The following is a 13528-nucleotide window of genomic DNA, read 5'->3' as shown; positions in this document are numbered from 1 at the left end:
AGAGAGATTTCTTTCAACAATCAAGCAGGTCTTCCCTCATGCCCTTGTTCAAGAAAGTGTGAAAAAATATACCGTTGCTAGGCATTCATTACCTGCTCACCTTGGGCTAGCTACAAGACACAGAGCAGAATAAATGACTTTGTTACAAAATTGTCTTGACTGACACTGGGGTGCAAAAAATCAGTGAAGCTGCCCAGTCAGCTCTGTCACAGAGGGAAAAACTGTATTAGGACCTTCCTGGTAAAAAGATTTTATCAGAAGGTCCTCTCTCCCACCTTGCCCTCCCCCACCCCTTAGTGTGCCAGCCCACATGATGGAGACTGCAGGCAGACTTGTTCCACCAGCTCAAGATTTAGATCCTGTGCTGCTGACTGGAGAAAAATCACATGTGAGTTAGTGCAAATGCATTTGGTTGAATTATTAATGGCAAAAAGCAGACTTTTCCAATTTAGCCCTATTTGCTGTTCATGTATCATTGATAAATCCATTGTGGTTTCTAAGAAGTGAGTGGTGGGATGAGAGATGGGCACAAATCACAGATTTTCTCTCCAACATTCACCTCTTCACTATTATTTCAAGGTTTCAAGGGGATAGAAAACAATTAAGAATATATTCAGCTATGAATAAGTTACTGTATGTTTACCTTTAAAGTAACACGCAGAGCAAGTTTTCTATAAACACTATATAAATACAAACATTTTAAATGAACATTTGTGAAAACCTAAGGTGGGAGAGGGTGATTCAATTGAGAGCCAACTTTGCTTTCAGCTGCTTTAGATAATTGCTATACTAGCTCTGAAAATTTAACTGGACCTTGTCTTCGGAAACTATTTCTGTTTCTAAAATCACTGCTACTGCTTTTGTGCATGACCTTTTATTGATGCATTTTTTAAGAGTCAGAGGTGGCACAGATTTTTGTCTTTTTTCAGTTCCTTTTCATCTGCTTTGAAGTGCTTCTGAAAACAGGAAAGGACAGGATTCATCCTTCCTAAGTTCACCTGTCTGTGGGGGATGGCTATGCAGAGCTGCAGTCTCAATAGCTGCGACAACCTGCCTATTTAAATATGAAAAGCTCAGAGGGACACTTTTGTGAGGCAAATGCCACCTCCTTTTACTCACATGACACTTTTGGGCATTTGAGTATTTGCACAAGGGAAAGCCACTCTGCCTGCATCCAAACACACCAAGAACCAGCAGTAGTGCTGTGGCTCCTCCTTAACTCTTGTCCTCTAACACTGCAGGTAGAAAGAGCCCCTAGATCTGTTCCTTCAAACTCTCAGTTATTATGTTGTTTCCATTGTATTGACTGGAAAACCAGAAGGAGGGGAGCAGGTGTTCTCCTCTGTTAATGAACGCTGTCTGGAAGCCAAGGGGAGTTCTTCCCTTGATTCGATGGTGTTTTGTTTGGATCCATAATAAGTGAAGGACATTTTTACTTCTGAAAAATACAGATTTCCAAGATAGTGAATAATTTTTGTGCAGGCAGCTCCTACCTGAGTGAGAGAATATACAGAATACAAAGGCTACAGGAATGAAAATAATTACTGGTTAATTGTAGCATGGCAGAAATTCATAATCTCAGTGCTCTGAGATGGGGAGCTCAAGAAATCAGAGTACAGAAAGGCCAAGCTCTCTCTGACTCTTATGGCACATCCAAACTGTACCAAACGGTTGGTACATGCCAAGGTCCCAAATGTGGTTCAGGAGGAGTGGGTGTTAAAAATTACAGGCAGTTTCCAAAGTTGGTCCTAAAAACCACAAAGTGCCATTGAGCTGCTTCTGCTTTCGGGAACAGGGCTTGGTACAGTTTCCTTTGCTACTCCCACTGCTCTTCAGGCTCAAAGACAGCCCTGCCCCATGTTGCACCCAGTGTCCTGGCTTGGTTCCAAAGCTGTGGGTCTGAACACAGTCAAGTAGTCAATATGGTAAGCACGGGAATAAATCCCTTGGCTGCCCAGTCATCTACACGCCTCTCTGTATAAGAACATCCAAACTGCCCAACTGCAATTCCCTGCCTGAGGCATCATGCTGATCCCTTCCAAAACCCACCCTGATTGCTTTCATAGGCCAGTGGCTGTTGGATGGTAAGGACAAAGTGCTTCCAGCGGCCTTAAACAGCACAAAGTGAATGTGAATCTGTGCTTACAAGCAGAACAGCTGTGATTAATGAAAATTCCATGCAAAAAACTTTCCCTTTTTTTTTTTTTTTAACATCTGATGACACTTTGCTCATGCAGCTGGGAGCTCATAAAAGCCCCTCGGTTCATCTCTTTAAAAAACAGTCCTCTGCTTCTTGTTCCACAAATTACTTGAATTGCTCACATAGAAATGTATTCTTTATGGAAAAAGGGATATTACGCTATCCTGTTTTGAGTTTGATCCTCCTGCTTGCATGAAATTCAATGGCAGATACATCACTGACTGCAAACTGAGATAAATGGAGCCTTTATTGCAGGTTCCTCTAAATGGCTTTTCTATGTAACTGCTCCCTATTCAGATAGACACCTTTGCAGCTACACATATAGATAGACAGACTGTCACAGGAAGACAGTTGTAACTAAGCATTGATAATAATTCAGGAGTCAGAAGTTATGACAACAGCTTATACATCAGCTTGATTAACAGTATAGCCAAGAAATACTCAGAGAAAAACATACTAACAACTACTCCTGAACAGCTGGGTATGGTGTGTTGGTTTGCATCTTAGCCCGGAGAAAACATGACATTTTGCATTTTAAAGCCTTCTTCAACTATGCAGGCAGGAAAAGCATGAATTAATGCATGTGTTGCTTCTGAATTTACCTTGCAAGGCAGAAAATTTCCTGTCTCATCAAAGAAACCTCAAGGTACATGACAAAGAATGCTATACTTTCTAGGTATCTTACTTTCCCAATTTGTCTGTCTACTTTCATTCTAAAATCAAATGCAGTTATCAGGCAAGTCCAAGGCTGCTTTTCATCTTGGATATAGAAGAGCGCTCAATCTGCATCTAAAAGCATGTTCAAACCATACAGTTTGTTCCCATTATAGAGACAGGCACTGAATTATGCAACAAGCTTACAGTGAGCAATTACATTTTAATCACTGTAAAGATTTTTTTTTTTTTTTTTTTTCCTGCAAAGAATAATAGGAAATCAGCAAAGCAATTTCTGCGTTGCTTTCCTCCTCCTGATTTGCTGATTTGAGCTCCTCATCCCCCAAGAAAAGAAACAGAAAAAAGGATTGCAGTTTTCTGAAAAAATTAATCATGTTGTTCTCAGTAAGTTCGGATTGGGCCACAGATGACAATTCTGCTCACCCTTGATGCTACACTTGGGTACCCAAGGTTTAGCCAGATGCACCTGGGGCCAGACACCATAACCCTTGCCATATCCAGGATCCCTAAGGCCCATTTTAAGCCTTTAGGAGGTAACTTTCCCTGCAGGGCCACCTTGCAGAACACGTGAGGACTTCAAACTGTGCCCCACTATAAAATACTTAATAGCAGCACAATCAGTGTTAATGGGGCTTGGCAGAAGACACTTAGTTTTATGAAGTTCCACATGGAAAATGACAGGAGCCACCATTACCCACCAAAGCTAAATTTAATTTTCCTCAGCACTGCTCTGGAGCTAAGTGGTATCTTTCTCCTACAAAGATCCTTTGCATAAATAAAGTAAGAAAGGCAGCAGACCTTCACAAATTAGGGCCCTAGTTTTCCTCTTACTTTCCATTCACTAATTGGATTCATACTAGCTTAAAAGTGTCTGACGTCCTTTTCTGAAATGAAGGAGAAATTTCATTGGAAACTTGCTTTGGCTGAAAAATGGCAGGACTACAGAGGAAGACATCACAGCTCTTAAATCTGTTTGATCCATGCCAGGAAGCCTGCATCTGAGATGGAAGTGCAGCTGGTCCACATCTTTGTTGTGGCACTCTGACAGAACTAAAATTGATTTATTTAGAAATAAAAACAAAAAACCCATACAAAGCTCAGAGGCTATCCACACATCCATACTAAGTTGGAAATGAAAAGCACATAAAATAGGCTGAAAATATTTTTGATAAGCACTAAGACTGAGCCCTGAAACCTGTACAGGTTTTCAAATCCTCAGTGCTGCTGCTATGTAAATGTTGGTAGAATCTATTATATTTGCCTCTAAAAGACTTCTGGAAGTTTCACTGAAAATATCCTCAAGCATTTTTACAAATTTACAGACTCTGGGGAGCATGCTGCAGAACCAGAGATGCTGGATGCTGAGATGACCAGGTAATAAACACCCCTTATGGATGTACCTTGGACTCTGCTCCCCATGACTGCATTAAATCTCATGAGGAGCAGTTAGCCTGACAGAGCAGGCTTCTTCACGGGACAGATGCAGCATCCAGAGCACAGAGTTTTTTTGAAAACCTTTGACAGACACTGCTGTTCCATTCCATCAAAAAACAGTTTTAGGAAACAAAAAAGGTCATACTTCCTAAAATCTGAAGCCTTTAAAATTTGCTAGCAGTGATACTGCCTCAAGATACAGTTGAGGGGAAACCAGTCATAACTGAATGAAGCACAGACAGAGTTGGGCTATAATGTCGTAAGACAGTTAGCAGAAAATGGCATGTGGCTATCACCCACTCAAACAATTTACACATACACTCTTCTGAAGCAGCAACTTAATTTATAAACCATAAAATGGTTGTTCAGCATTATTTAGAGGCTACCTAAAAAAACTCAACAACGTAAGTCTAATTTTCAAGCTGCCGTGAGACTGCAACTTCTGTTCTGGAAACCATAGAATATAGCAGAAAAGAGACATTCCACTAATACCCAACAATACTTATAGTTTCTTTAGCAAACTGAAGACCAGACTGATGAAAAAACATTTACCTGTTAAACCAGTCATCTGTGTAGCGTGGGTACGGGTAGGGATCATTACTGCTGAAGTCGTAGCTGGCTTGGGCATTCTGCAAAACACAAAGAGGTTCGGTAAATCAGCAAAAAAACAGACGTGTGGGGCAAAGCAGAACACAAACTAAGGGAGAGCTGAGAATCATTACTAAACTTTGTCCTCTTTGTTTCTGTGAGGTGCATCTGGATGCAAACCGGTCCCTGTTATGCTGTGCATTTCCCACACCAGCAAGCCTGGGGAAGGTGCTTTCTGGGTTGCAAAGCCTCCTGTGGACCATTAGCATTTCCAAATAGCATAGTTATTTGTGAGGTGATGCGAGAACTAAGGCTACTACTGAGGGACTGTTCACCAACATCTATAAGAACATTTAGGTGTTAAGCTACTTGGATGGCAGGACAAAGGTTATAAACCCTGCTTGCCAAGCAGTGGTGAAAGTGATCAGACACTTAGGTCTTCATCATAGAATTATTTTTTGAAACTTATTTATGGTACTACATAAACAGTCACATTTCTAAAAGCATATCAATGCCTACGAATTTAAAGTTTCTGAACATTTTAATTTCACTGGTGGTCAGCACATATGCCTTAAAATCCCTTTGCATACTTTCTTGGTTCTTTAGTTGTTTGAACAAATGGGGTCTTCAGGGACTTCTGAAAAATGTCATCCCAGTTCTCTGCTTTTCATATAAATCTACGTAATTCCTGATTTTGCTCCATCATCAGACTTCAGGACACTCAGCAACTTTTTGATGCTGTATCTGAGAAGCAAATGGAAAGTTTCAGATAGTCAAGCACCATCTTCTTCTCTCTTAACTAAAAATAAATAAAGGGTGACTGAAAATTAAGATTTAAAAAATATTTAGAAGCTTCCTCTCAAATGTATGTTCACAGAGTTAATATTTTAATAAACACTATAGTTAAGGAACTGAATTATGTTAATTCTTAATTAATGTGTACTTGTATTTTTTTTTTCAGATTTGGCTGAGTATGCTATTGAAGATAATTTGAGACTCTTGTATGAATAGCTTTGCTCCTAAAAACATTCCCCTTCAGCAGATTCTCAGTTCCTGGGGTACAGAAATAGACAGTCCATTGGTAGCACCAAAGTCTTTAGGTTTTTAATTCAAAATCTCTATCTCTTAGAAACTCTTGTGCCAGAACGAAACAAGGGCAACACTGTCCTTGATCCTTGGAGGGTATAACTAAGTATCTTTCAAGTTACCGTACAGTAATTTTGGGGGGTGATGATTTCAGAAAGCCTGGCTGCTTATATTCAGCATATGACAATAAATATTTTGCAGCATTCGAATGAAGCAGAGATTTGCACACCTATAACACAGTTTGATGCTGTTCTCCAGCTCAGACATATTTGAATCCCTTTGTGAGTAGCCTTATTGATCTGTCTCTCTAAATTAAGGCCTTGATTTTCAGCCTGAAGATGCCTTCCAATAATGTCAGCTATAGCCACAAATTCTCAGTGGTTCTAAGTCTCTGCACCCAGGTGTATGTTTAATTTACCTCTTTTAATTACCACAACTGCTTATACAGCACTTCGAGTGGCATAGATTTGTATGAGCTAAGAGTAAACAGAACATGACTTTTCGGCCAGAGAAAAGAAAGAGAATGTGACAGTGGTCAATAAATCATGAATAGCACAGAGAAGGTAGACAAGGAGTTATTACTTACTACTTCTCATATAAGAACTAGTGGGAATCCATAGAAATTACCTGAGGGAAAGATTTAGAGGCAGCATAAAATAAGAAGTACTTTTCCACAGAATGTGTAATGAGTTACAAAATTCATTGCCCTCCAGCAATACAGAGGTTAAAAGCCTGAATAAAATCAAAATGTGGTTAGACAAAAAAAAAAAGATAGATCTGGAAGGGGTATTAGATGCCATGCTTCCTCCTTCTCCAACAGCCCATAAATGAGTGAGTGCTAGAAGCTAGGAGGCCAGAATCAGATGGATACCATACTGCTCCCCAAGCTCTGCTACTGGCTGCCATTGGAGGCAAAAGGCAAGAGAGGAAGTCAGCATTTTGCTGTGTCCAGGGGAGCTGTGTCAGGATTTGTGCAAGGGGGCAGGTTTCATCCAGAACACATCTGTAAAAAGAAATAAGCTTGCCAATGGAAAATCCAGTCCTGTTCTTTATGAACAAGTGCAGTATTTACTCCTAGCAGGATAAGCTGGAAAACCATATCCTAGGGTAAAGTCAAAATAGAAATAATGACTCTGAAGTCATTTAAATAGCAGATAAAACCTACTCTGTTGCTGTCAATCTGTGGACAGAAACGCATTTCAATCACAAATTAAAACACCTTTCTTACACTACTGCCTTGCACTAGACATAGCCTGGAAACCACGCAAACTGCAAATAACTAAGCTTAGTTGTAGTGACCTCAGATGGTTTCTGTAAGGTGGGTATGGTCTAACTCAGTGCTAAATGTAATTAGTTCAATATATGGCCAGCATCTTAGTCAGAACTTCTGTTTCCACTCCAAAAATACTGTCCAGATGAGAACTTAAACTCAGTCATGGGTCAGCTGTGGTTTGTTTTTTTTCCATCTGGAAGAAATTCAGTCCTACCTACATGGACTCTAAACTCAAAGGTGGTCTGGTGAGGCTTATTTTTCAGGACATCGACAGACATGCCAGCACCTTGTGTTAGCTGTCATCTGCACCTGACTCTAGAATTTCCTTGTGCAAAGAATTACAGATGGAAAAGCCCTTCTAGCTGTACAAATGTACCACTTGTGGCCAGAGTAGTGATAGGCAAAGGGATGCTAGCATGAATGATTCAGCCACCCTACAGCAGACTGCAGCTCTGTTGTATGTCCCATGTAACCAAATGTCAGCTATGGAAAAGCTACTTTAGGCAGACTATAAACAAAGTTGTGCAGCACTCTTCCACATCCTGCAGCTCTTATTCACTTGATTTTGGATCACTGCACTGAAAGGAAAAAGATATCTAACACAGTAGGAACCATCCACAAAGTGCAAAATTAGGAAGAATTCTTGGAAAGAAAACAACTGCTGACTGCACAATTTGTCTTCATTAGGGTCTTTGAGACAAGACAGTGAGTTTCAGCTTCATGAAGGAACATTCCACCCACGCTATGGAAGCAGTAGAACAGATAATGAAACAGCAGTGACAAGTACAAATACACTACTTCAAGTTTCTAATTTAAAAATCAAATCCTCAAGTACCTAAGCCTCAATCTTTTTATTTTATTTTTTCTTAAAGCATAAATTAACAACAAATAATGTTCAACACTGGACCAGGAAGGGAACTGCTTTGGTGGATAGCCAAAATGTTTCATCTTCTACTTTGGGAAGCGAATATTAAAACCTCTGGTCTGCCAGTCTCTTCCCCTACCTGGACTCTACAGCAGGCAGCAAGAGGGGATTTATCAGTAGTGAGATGTAATCAGTGTAGGAACCTGGGAGGTGGCAATCAAAACCAGTGCAGATTAGGATCTAAAGCAGCACACTGAAATGAAAGCAGTTTGCTTTTCAATTCAGGTGATTTGGTTTCCAGATTTAAAGCCAAACTTGTCTACCAGAAATTATTTCTCTTAGACTTGAAGTGTTTAATATTTGGTTTTCAATAACTAAGACAGTTGCCTAGTCTTTTCCTACTGTCAGTGGAGACAATCAGCTCCATGGAACCACTCAAGCCACCGGTCTTTGGCACTGATCATAAACTGGGGTACTGGTAGAGAGACTTCAACTTACTAGTTAGGTGAATAGTGTTAAAATGAGATTAATCCTATCCCTCATGTTCAATGAAGGCCAGTTCCCTGTTGCAAAGCAGCTTGAACATGATGTTTATCAGCAGCCACCATCTATACAGATTTACTTATCAATAATGTCTATTCTATAATAAAAATGGTTGTTTTGTTATCAGAGAGGAACTGTCTTGCTTTTTAAGGCATATCTCTTCTGCTTTCTAGCATCCTGCACCTCTACCTCAAATAAGATTCTAACAAAAAAGTACTGGATCAGATTATAAGATTCTTTCAATCATTTATTTATTAATAGCTTGCATACCATTATATGAATATATTACTTTTGCCCGTGTATAAAATTTTGCTTTCCTTAAAAATAAGCTTAGACTGGCATTTTCCAAAGAACTGCCCCTACTTTTAAAAAATACATGCAGTAAAATCTTATTTGTAAAACATTCATTCTGTAAAATATGACAATAACAATAAATCAGTTGTCCCACGCGTTCCTCAGACCTGTAATAAAATTATGTACCTTGAATAATGCAGCAAACCCATAAATTTTTACATGACTTTACAAGCCTCTGAAGAATAATTCACATATACTTCTCTCTTCCTCCATAACTCAAGAAATGTGCCTCTGCTCACATGCTAGTCCAGGAGACAAATGATTAAGGACAAATCCCTCTGGTCACAGTGTGATTTTACTCATGACGTTAAAGCACTGGTGAATTTAGCCCAGAGATTTGTATCATTTAAAAGTAGAGAAACATTTTTAACACAGGTGCCATCTGGTCTTATCATCTTCAGGCAACTGCAAATCCTTAGAGATCTGAGACAGAAAGATACCTATTGCTTGTTTGACTTCTTTACTGATCCAAAGAGCGAGCAAACCCCTGGGCTCAAATTACAACATAAAACCTCTCAAAGAAAACTGCTAAAATACCACTGAACATCATGTGGTGGAAAAATGAAATTCAGTTTTGTACACACAAGCTTAAGAAAACAGAATATGCTCACTGGGAGACAAAAAAGGAGGCAACATGATATTTTGCCTAGGAGGGGTGCTATAAGGCTTAAAGGTTATTAACGAAAAACAGAGGTACTGTTGCTAAGTCAGTAGTGACACAATAAACCCTCTCCTCCCTGCCATGGGAAGCACACTGTTCTATTCTGGTTTTGGTTTGTGGCAGTTTTTTTATGGAAAAGAAAAAACCTGCAACTTCTTAAATAATTCTGCCACATGAATTAATTTACAGGTCCTATATTATCATCCAGTAAATTCAGAGCTGCATTCAAGACCTTGCCAACACTGAAATAAATCCAGGAAGTAATGGGTTATGTTCAAAATGTGTAACCTTACAGAACAAAGTCCCTGCTGGTGAATATCATCATCTGCTTTCAGAGAAATAAGCCTTTTACCCAGTTCTTAGAGGTACATCAAAAAACTAAAAACACTAAGCTAGATGACACCAGCCAGATCTTGAATACTGAATAAGACAGCAGCACTGTCTTATTTTCTGCCATCCTCCTTTTCCAAACTATCACAAAATAATACACAGAGCCATCCTCTGAAATGGATGAAGTAGAGAACTGTGCTGGGTCCTGAATAACACTTCAGGTGCCCATAAGCCCTACTGGTAGTGCAGTTCCAGATAGTCATCAAAGGCTGTGCTTGGCTACAGAACGAGCAAGTACAGGACACACTGCAGTAGCAATTTAATTTTTTAGTTATCACTGAAAAAACTCTTATTTCAGTTTCCTTAACACTCATCAAGCACCTGGCACTATGTCAAATGAAAAACTACTGGAATTACAGCCAAAAGAGCATAAGCTGACTACAAACAACAGGTGACTACTGTGTAATTTCCACCAGTGGAAACATCTGAGGTAACAAGTGATAACAATTCTAATACTCCATTTATAGGAAGACATGTTCACTGTCTCACCTCTGATGCAGCTTCTCATTTTGCAAAGTGAAACTTTCACTGCTTACTTTTAAAAACAAACCAATAAACAAGCTAAATGCAACTGAAAAGGACATGGGGTCTTCTGTTAGAGTTTGTATTTATCTCCACTAAGGTAGCATTATTTTTCAAGTAATAGTTAGGAAGAAAAATTGCTTCACCGAGATAATCTAACGTGTTCTTTCTCTGGAATAGACAGGGGTTTTTTGCCAAGTAACTGACGATCTTCTCTACTTATCACTACAACATCATGCAATCCCTTATTTTACTTTTCCCCCACTAATTTCTTTCCTTTCTCCCTACAGACAACACCAGAAAACCAACCAGAGTTATACTGCTGGCTGGTGCTGGTATGTCAGCATCCCCAAAAAGGAAGGCTGAAATAATTTCACATGGGGATAAGCACCTTGTCAGCACAGCACTGCAGCTTACCCCACAGGTAGATCTAAGCACAAACTTTTTCAAGCTTCAAAGAAGAGATGAAATTAGCAATTCCATTCTCAGGTACCAAGACTGTTGAATGTTTTCCCAGTAGAGGAATCAAATGAAAAGTCCAAATGCATCCAGCTAAATGCCACCTAACTCTCTCTGGCTGCTTGCAATGCCTGGCTTGTAGGTACATAGTCAAACAGGACCCAGAAAAATAGATTCACAGAGACTGAAGATTGAGCAGAAGTTTTAAGAAGTGGAGAATTATTATTATTTTTCCTAACAAAGCTTTATAAATAGAACTAGCTTATTGAAATATCCTCCATTTCCTCTCCCCTGCATCTTCAGCTGACAGGAAAAAAGCATAACAAATTAAGGCAGGGATGAGACTTAATTAAAGAGTAAGCAGCCAAAGGAAGTTAAGCTTACGATAAAGAGGCTGCTTCACAATTCACCTCTTGGCATTGTTAGCCTGCTCCACAATTTTCAGGTTGATGTGGAGGAAACCTGAAGCACATCACCACTTCCTAATTACTTAGAGCCAGAGTTCTGAAGGCAAAAGCAAGTTAACCTACTAAATAAATAAATAAATATATTTCTGCTTAGCCAAACACTCCTTAATTTTCAGAGGACCGCACATGAATCTTTAAGCTAAACCAGCAACACACTGAAGGGGTATTCAATGTTCATAGGTGGGCACATTGCTAAGACAATTAAATGCATAACATAAAAATAAATTCAGCAACTGGTTACTGTTAAGTATTTTCAGGACAAATAACAGTTTTAAAGCTTTAAAGCTTCAGGCTGTGGAATGAACTCCTTGATTCCATTGGGGAGGGTGGGGGAGAAAAAAAAAAGGCATCTGGTGGCTAGAGATGTATAAGCCACTGAATTATTTTATGATAATAGCAAATACAGAGAATGCAATGACTTTTACTGAAAAATACTGTGAACAAACACTTAATATAGCTTTAGTGTTCCATTTTTTTAAAACCTGGCCCACATTCCCTCTTCAATACACGGATTTCTTTCCCCTTTCAGATACTTTGGTTATGTCTTAGTGTGACCTACTGAAGTTGAGAGAGTAACAGAGGTATAAAGCTGGCAGTAGAGAAGTGAGGTTCATTATTCTTAGTTATATTCCTGTTAGAAATAACAAGTTTTTCAGTGTACAAAATATGTGTTGGGTTCTGAGCTGCAGTAAAGGTTGTGTTTGCAGTGCTTTGATGGCAGCCAGCAATTACAGACTCTTTCAGGGATGAGGTAGAAGAGGAGCTAAGCCCTCTTGCTCCTCTCAGTGAGCCTGATCCAAAGCCTATCACAATCTGCCATGGGCTCTGCCACCCAACACAGCAGGCAGGATACAAATCACACAGCATAAAGATCTCTTAAGTGGCATGTGGTGGATAAGGGACAATTTTTTCCATCAGTGGAAGACAATATATAGCTGAGAGTTTGCAACCTCCCTGCTATGGGCACGGACACCTCCCACTAGAGCAAGTTGCTCAAAGCTCCATCCAGTCTGGCCATGACCACTTCCAGGGATGGGGCAGCCACAGCTTCCCTGGGCACCCTGCTCCAGACTTAATATAGCTTTAGTGTTCCATTTTTTTAAAACCTGGCCCACATTCCCTCTTCAATACACGGATTTCTTTCCCCTTTCAGATACTTTGGTTATGTCTTAGTGTGACCTACTGAAGTTGAGAGAGTAACAGAGGTATAAAGCTGGCAGTAGAGAAGTGAGGTTCATTATTCTTAGTTATATTCCTGTTAGAAATAACAAGTTTTTCAGTGTACAAAATATGTGTTGGGTTCTGAGCTGCAGTAAAGGTTGTGTTTGCAGTGCTTTGATGGCAGCCAGCAATTACAGACTCTTTCAGGGATGAGGTAGAAGAGGAGCTAAGCCCTCTTGCTCCTCTCAGTGAGCCTGATCCAAAGCCTATCACAATCTGCCATGGGCTCTGCCACCCAACACAGCAGGCAGGATACAAATCACACAGCATAAAGATCTCTTAAGTGGCATGTGGTGGATAAGGGACAATTTTTTCCATCAGTGGAAGACAATATATAGCTGAGAGTTTGCAACCTCCCTGCTATGGGCACGGACACCTCCCACTAGAGCAAGTTGCTCAAAGCTCCATCCAGTCTGGCCATGACCACTTCCAGGGATGGGGCAGCCACAGCTTCCCTGGGCACCCTGCTCCAGTGTCTCACCACCCTCACACTAATGAATTTCTGCCTAATGTCTAACCTGAATCTCCCCTCTTCCGGTTTAAAGCCATTACCCCTTGTCCTGTTGCTACATGTCCTAAAATGTCCCTCTCCAGATTTCCTGTAGGCACCCTACAGGTACTACAAGGCTTCTATCATCATTTCAATCTGTTTGTTTAGCACAACATGTGCTGGGCAATGAGAGGCCACTTGCACTGGGGGAGCAACCAATTCCTTGGTGCCATATGTGGCTAAAAAGGGCCGTCACTGACATCTCTGCGTGACTGCAAAGGCACCACAGTCAAAGTGGTT

General features: G+C 40.1%; 1 protein-coding gene across 1 annotated transcript in view; it reads right to left on the bottom strand.

Annotated features, from left to right (window-relative positions):
- The window catches only part of PCSK2 (proprotein convertase subtilisin/kexin type 2), a 203112-nt gene that overhangs the window by 26371 nt on the left and 163213 nt on the right, over window positions 1-13528 (bottom strand). The window contains exon 7 of the mRNA XM_010000193.1: window positions 4862-4938. Within this exon, the coding sequence (XP_009998495.1) occupies window positions 4862-4938 (77 nt within the window). The remainder of the gene's footprint in view (window positions 1-4861; window positions 4939-13528) is intronic.

Source organism: Chaetura pelagica, unplaced genomic scaffold, assembly GCF_000747805.2.
Source record: "Chaetura pelagica isolate M959 unplaced genomic scaffold, ChaPel_1.0 scaffold336, whole genome shotgun sequence".
In the NCBI taxonomy this organism is placed as follows: Eukaryota; Metazoa; Chordata; class Aves; order Apodiformes; family Apodidae; genus Chaetura; species Chaetura pelagica.
The sequence above is the reverse complement of the archived record's forward strand: the minus strand, read 5'-3'. Positions and strand labels throughout refer to the sequence as shown.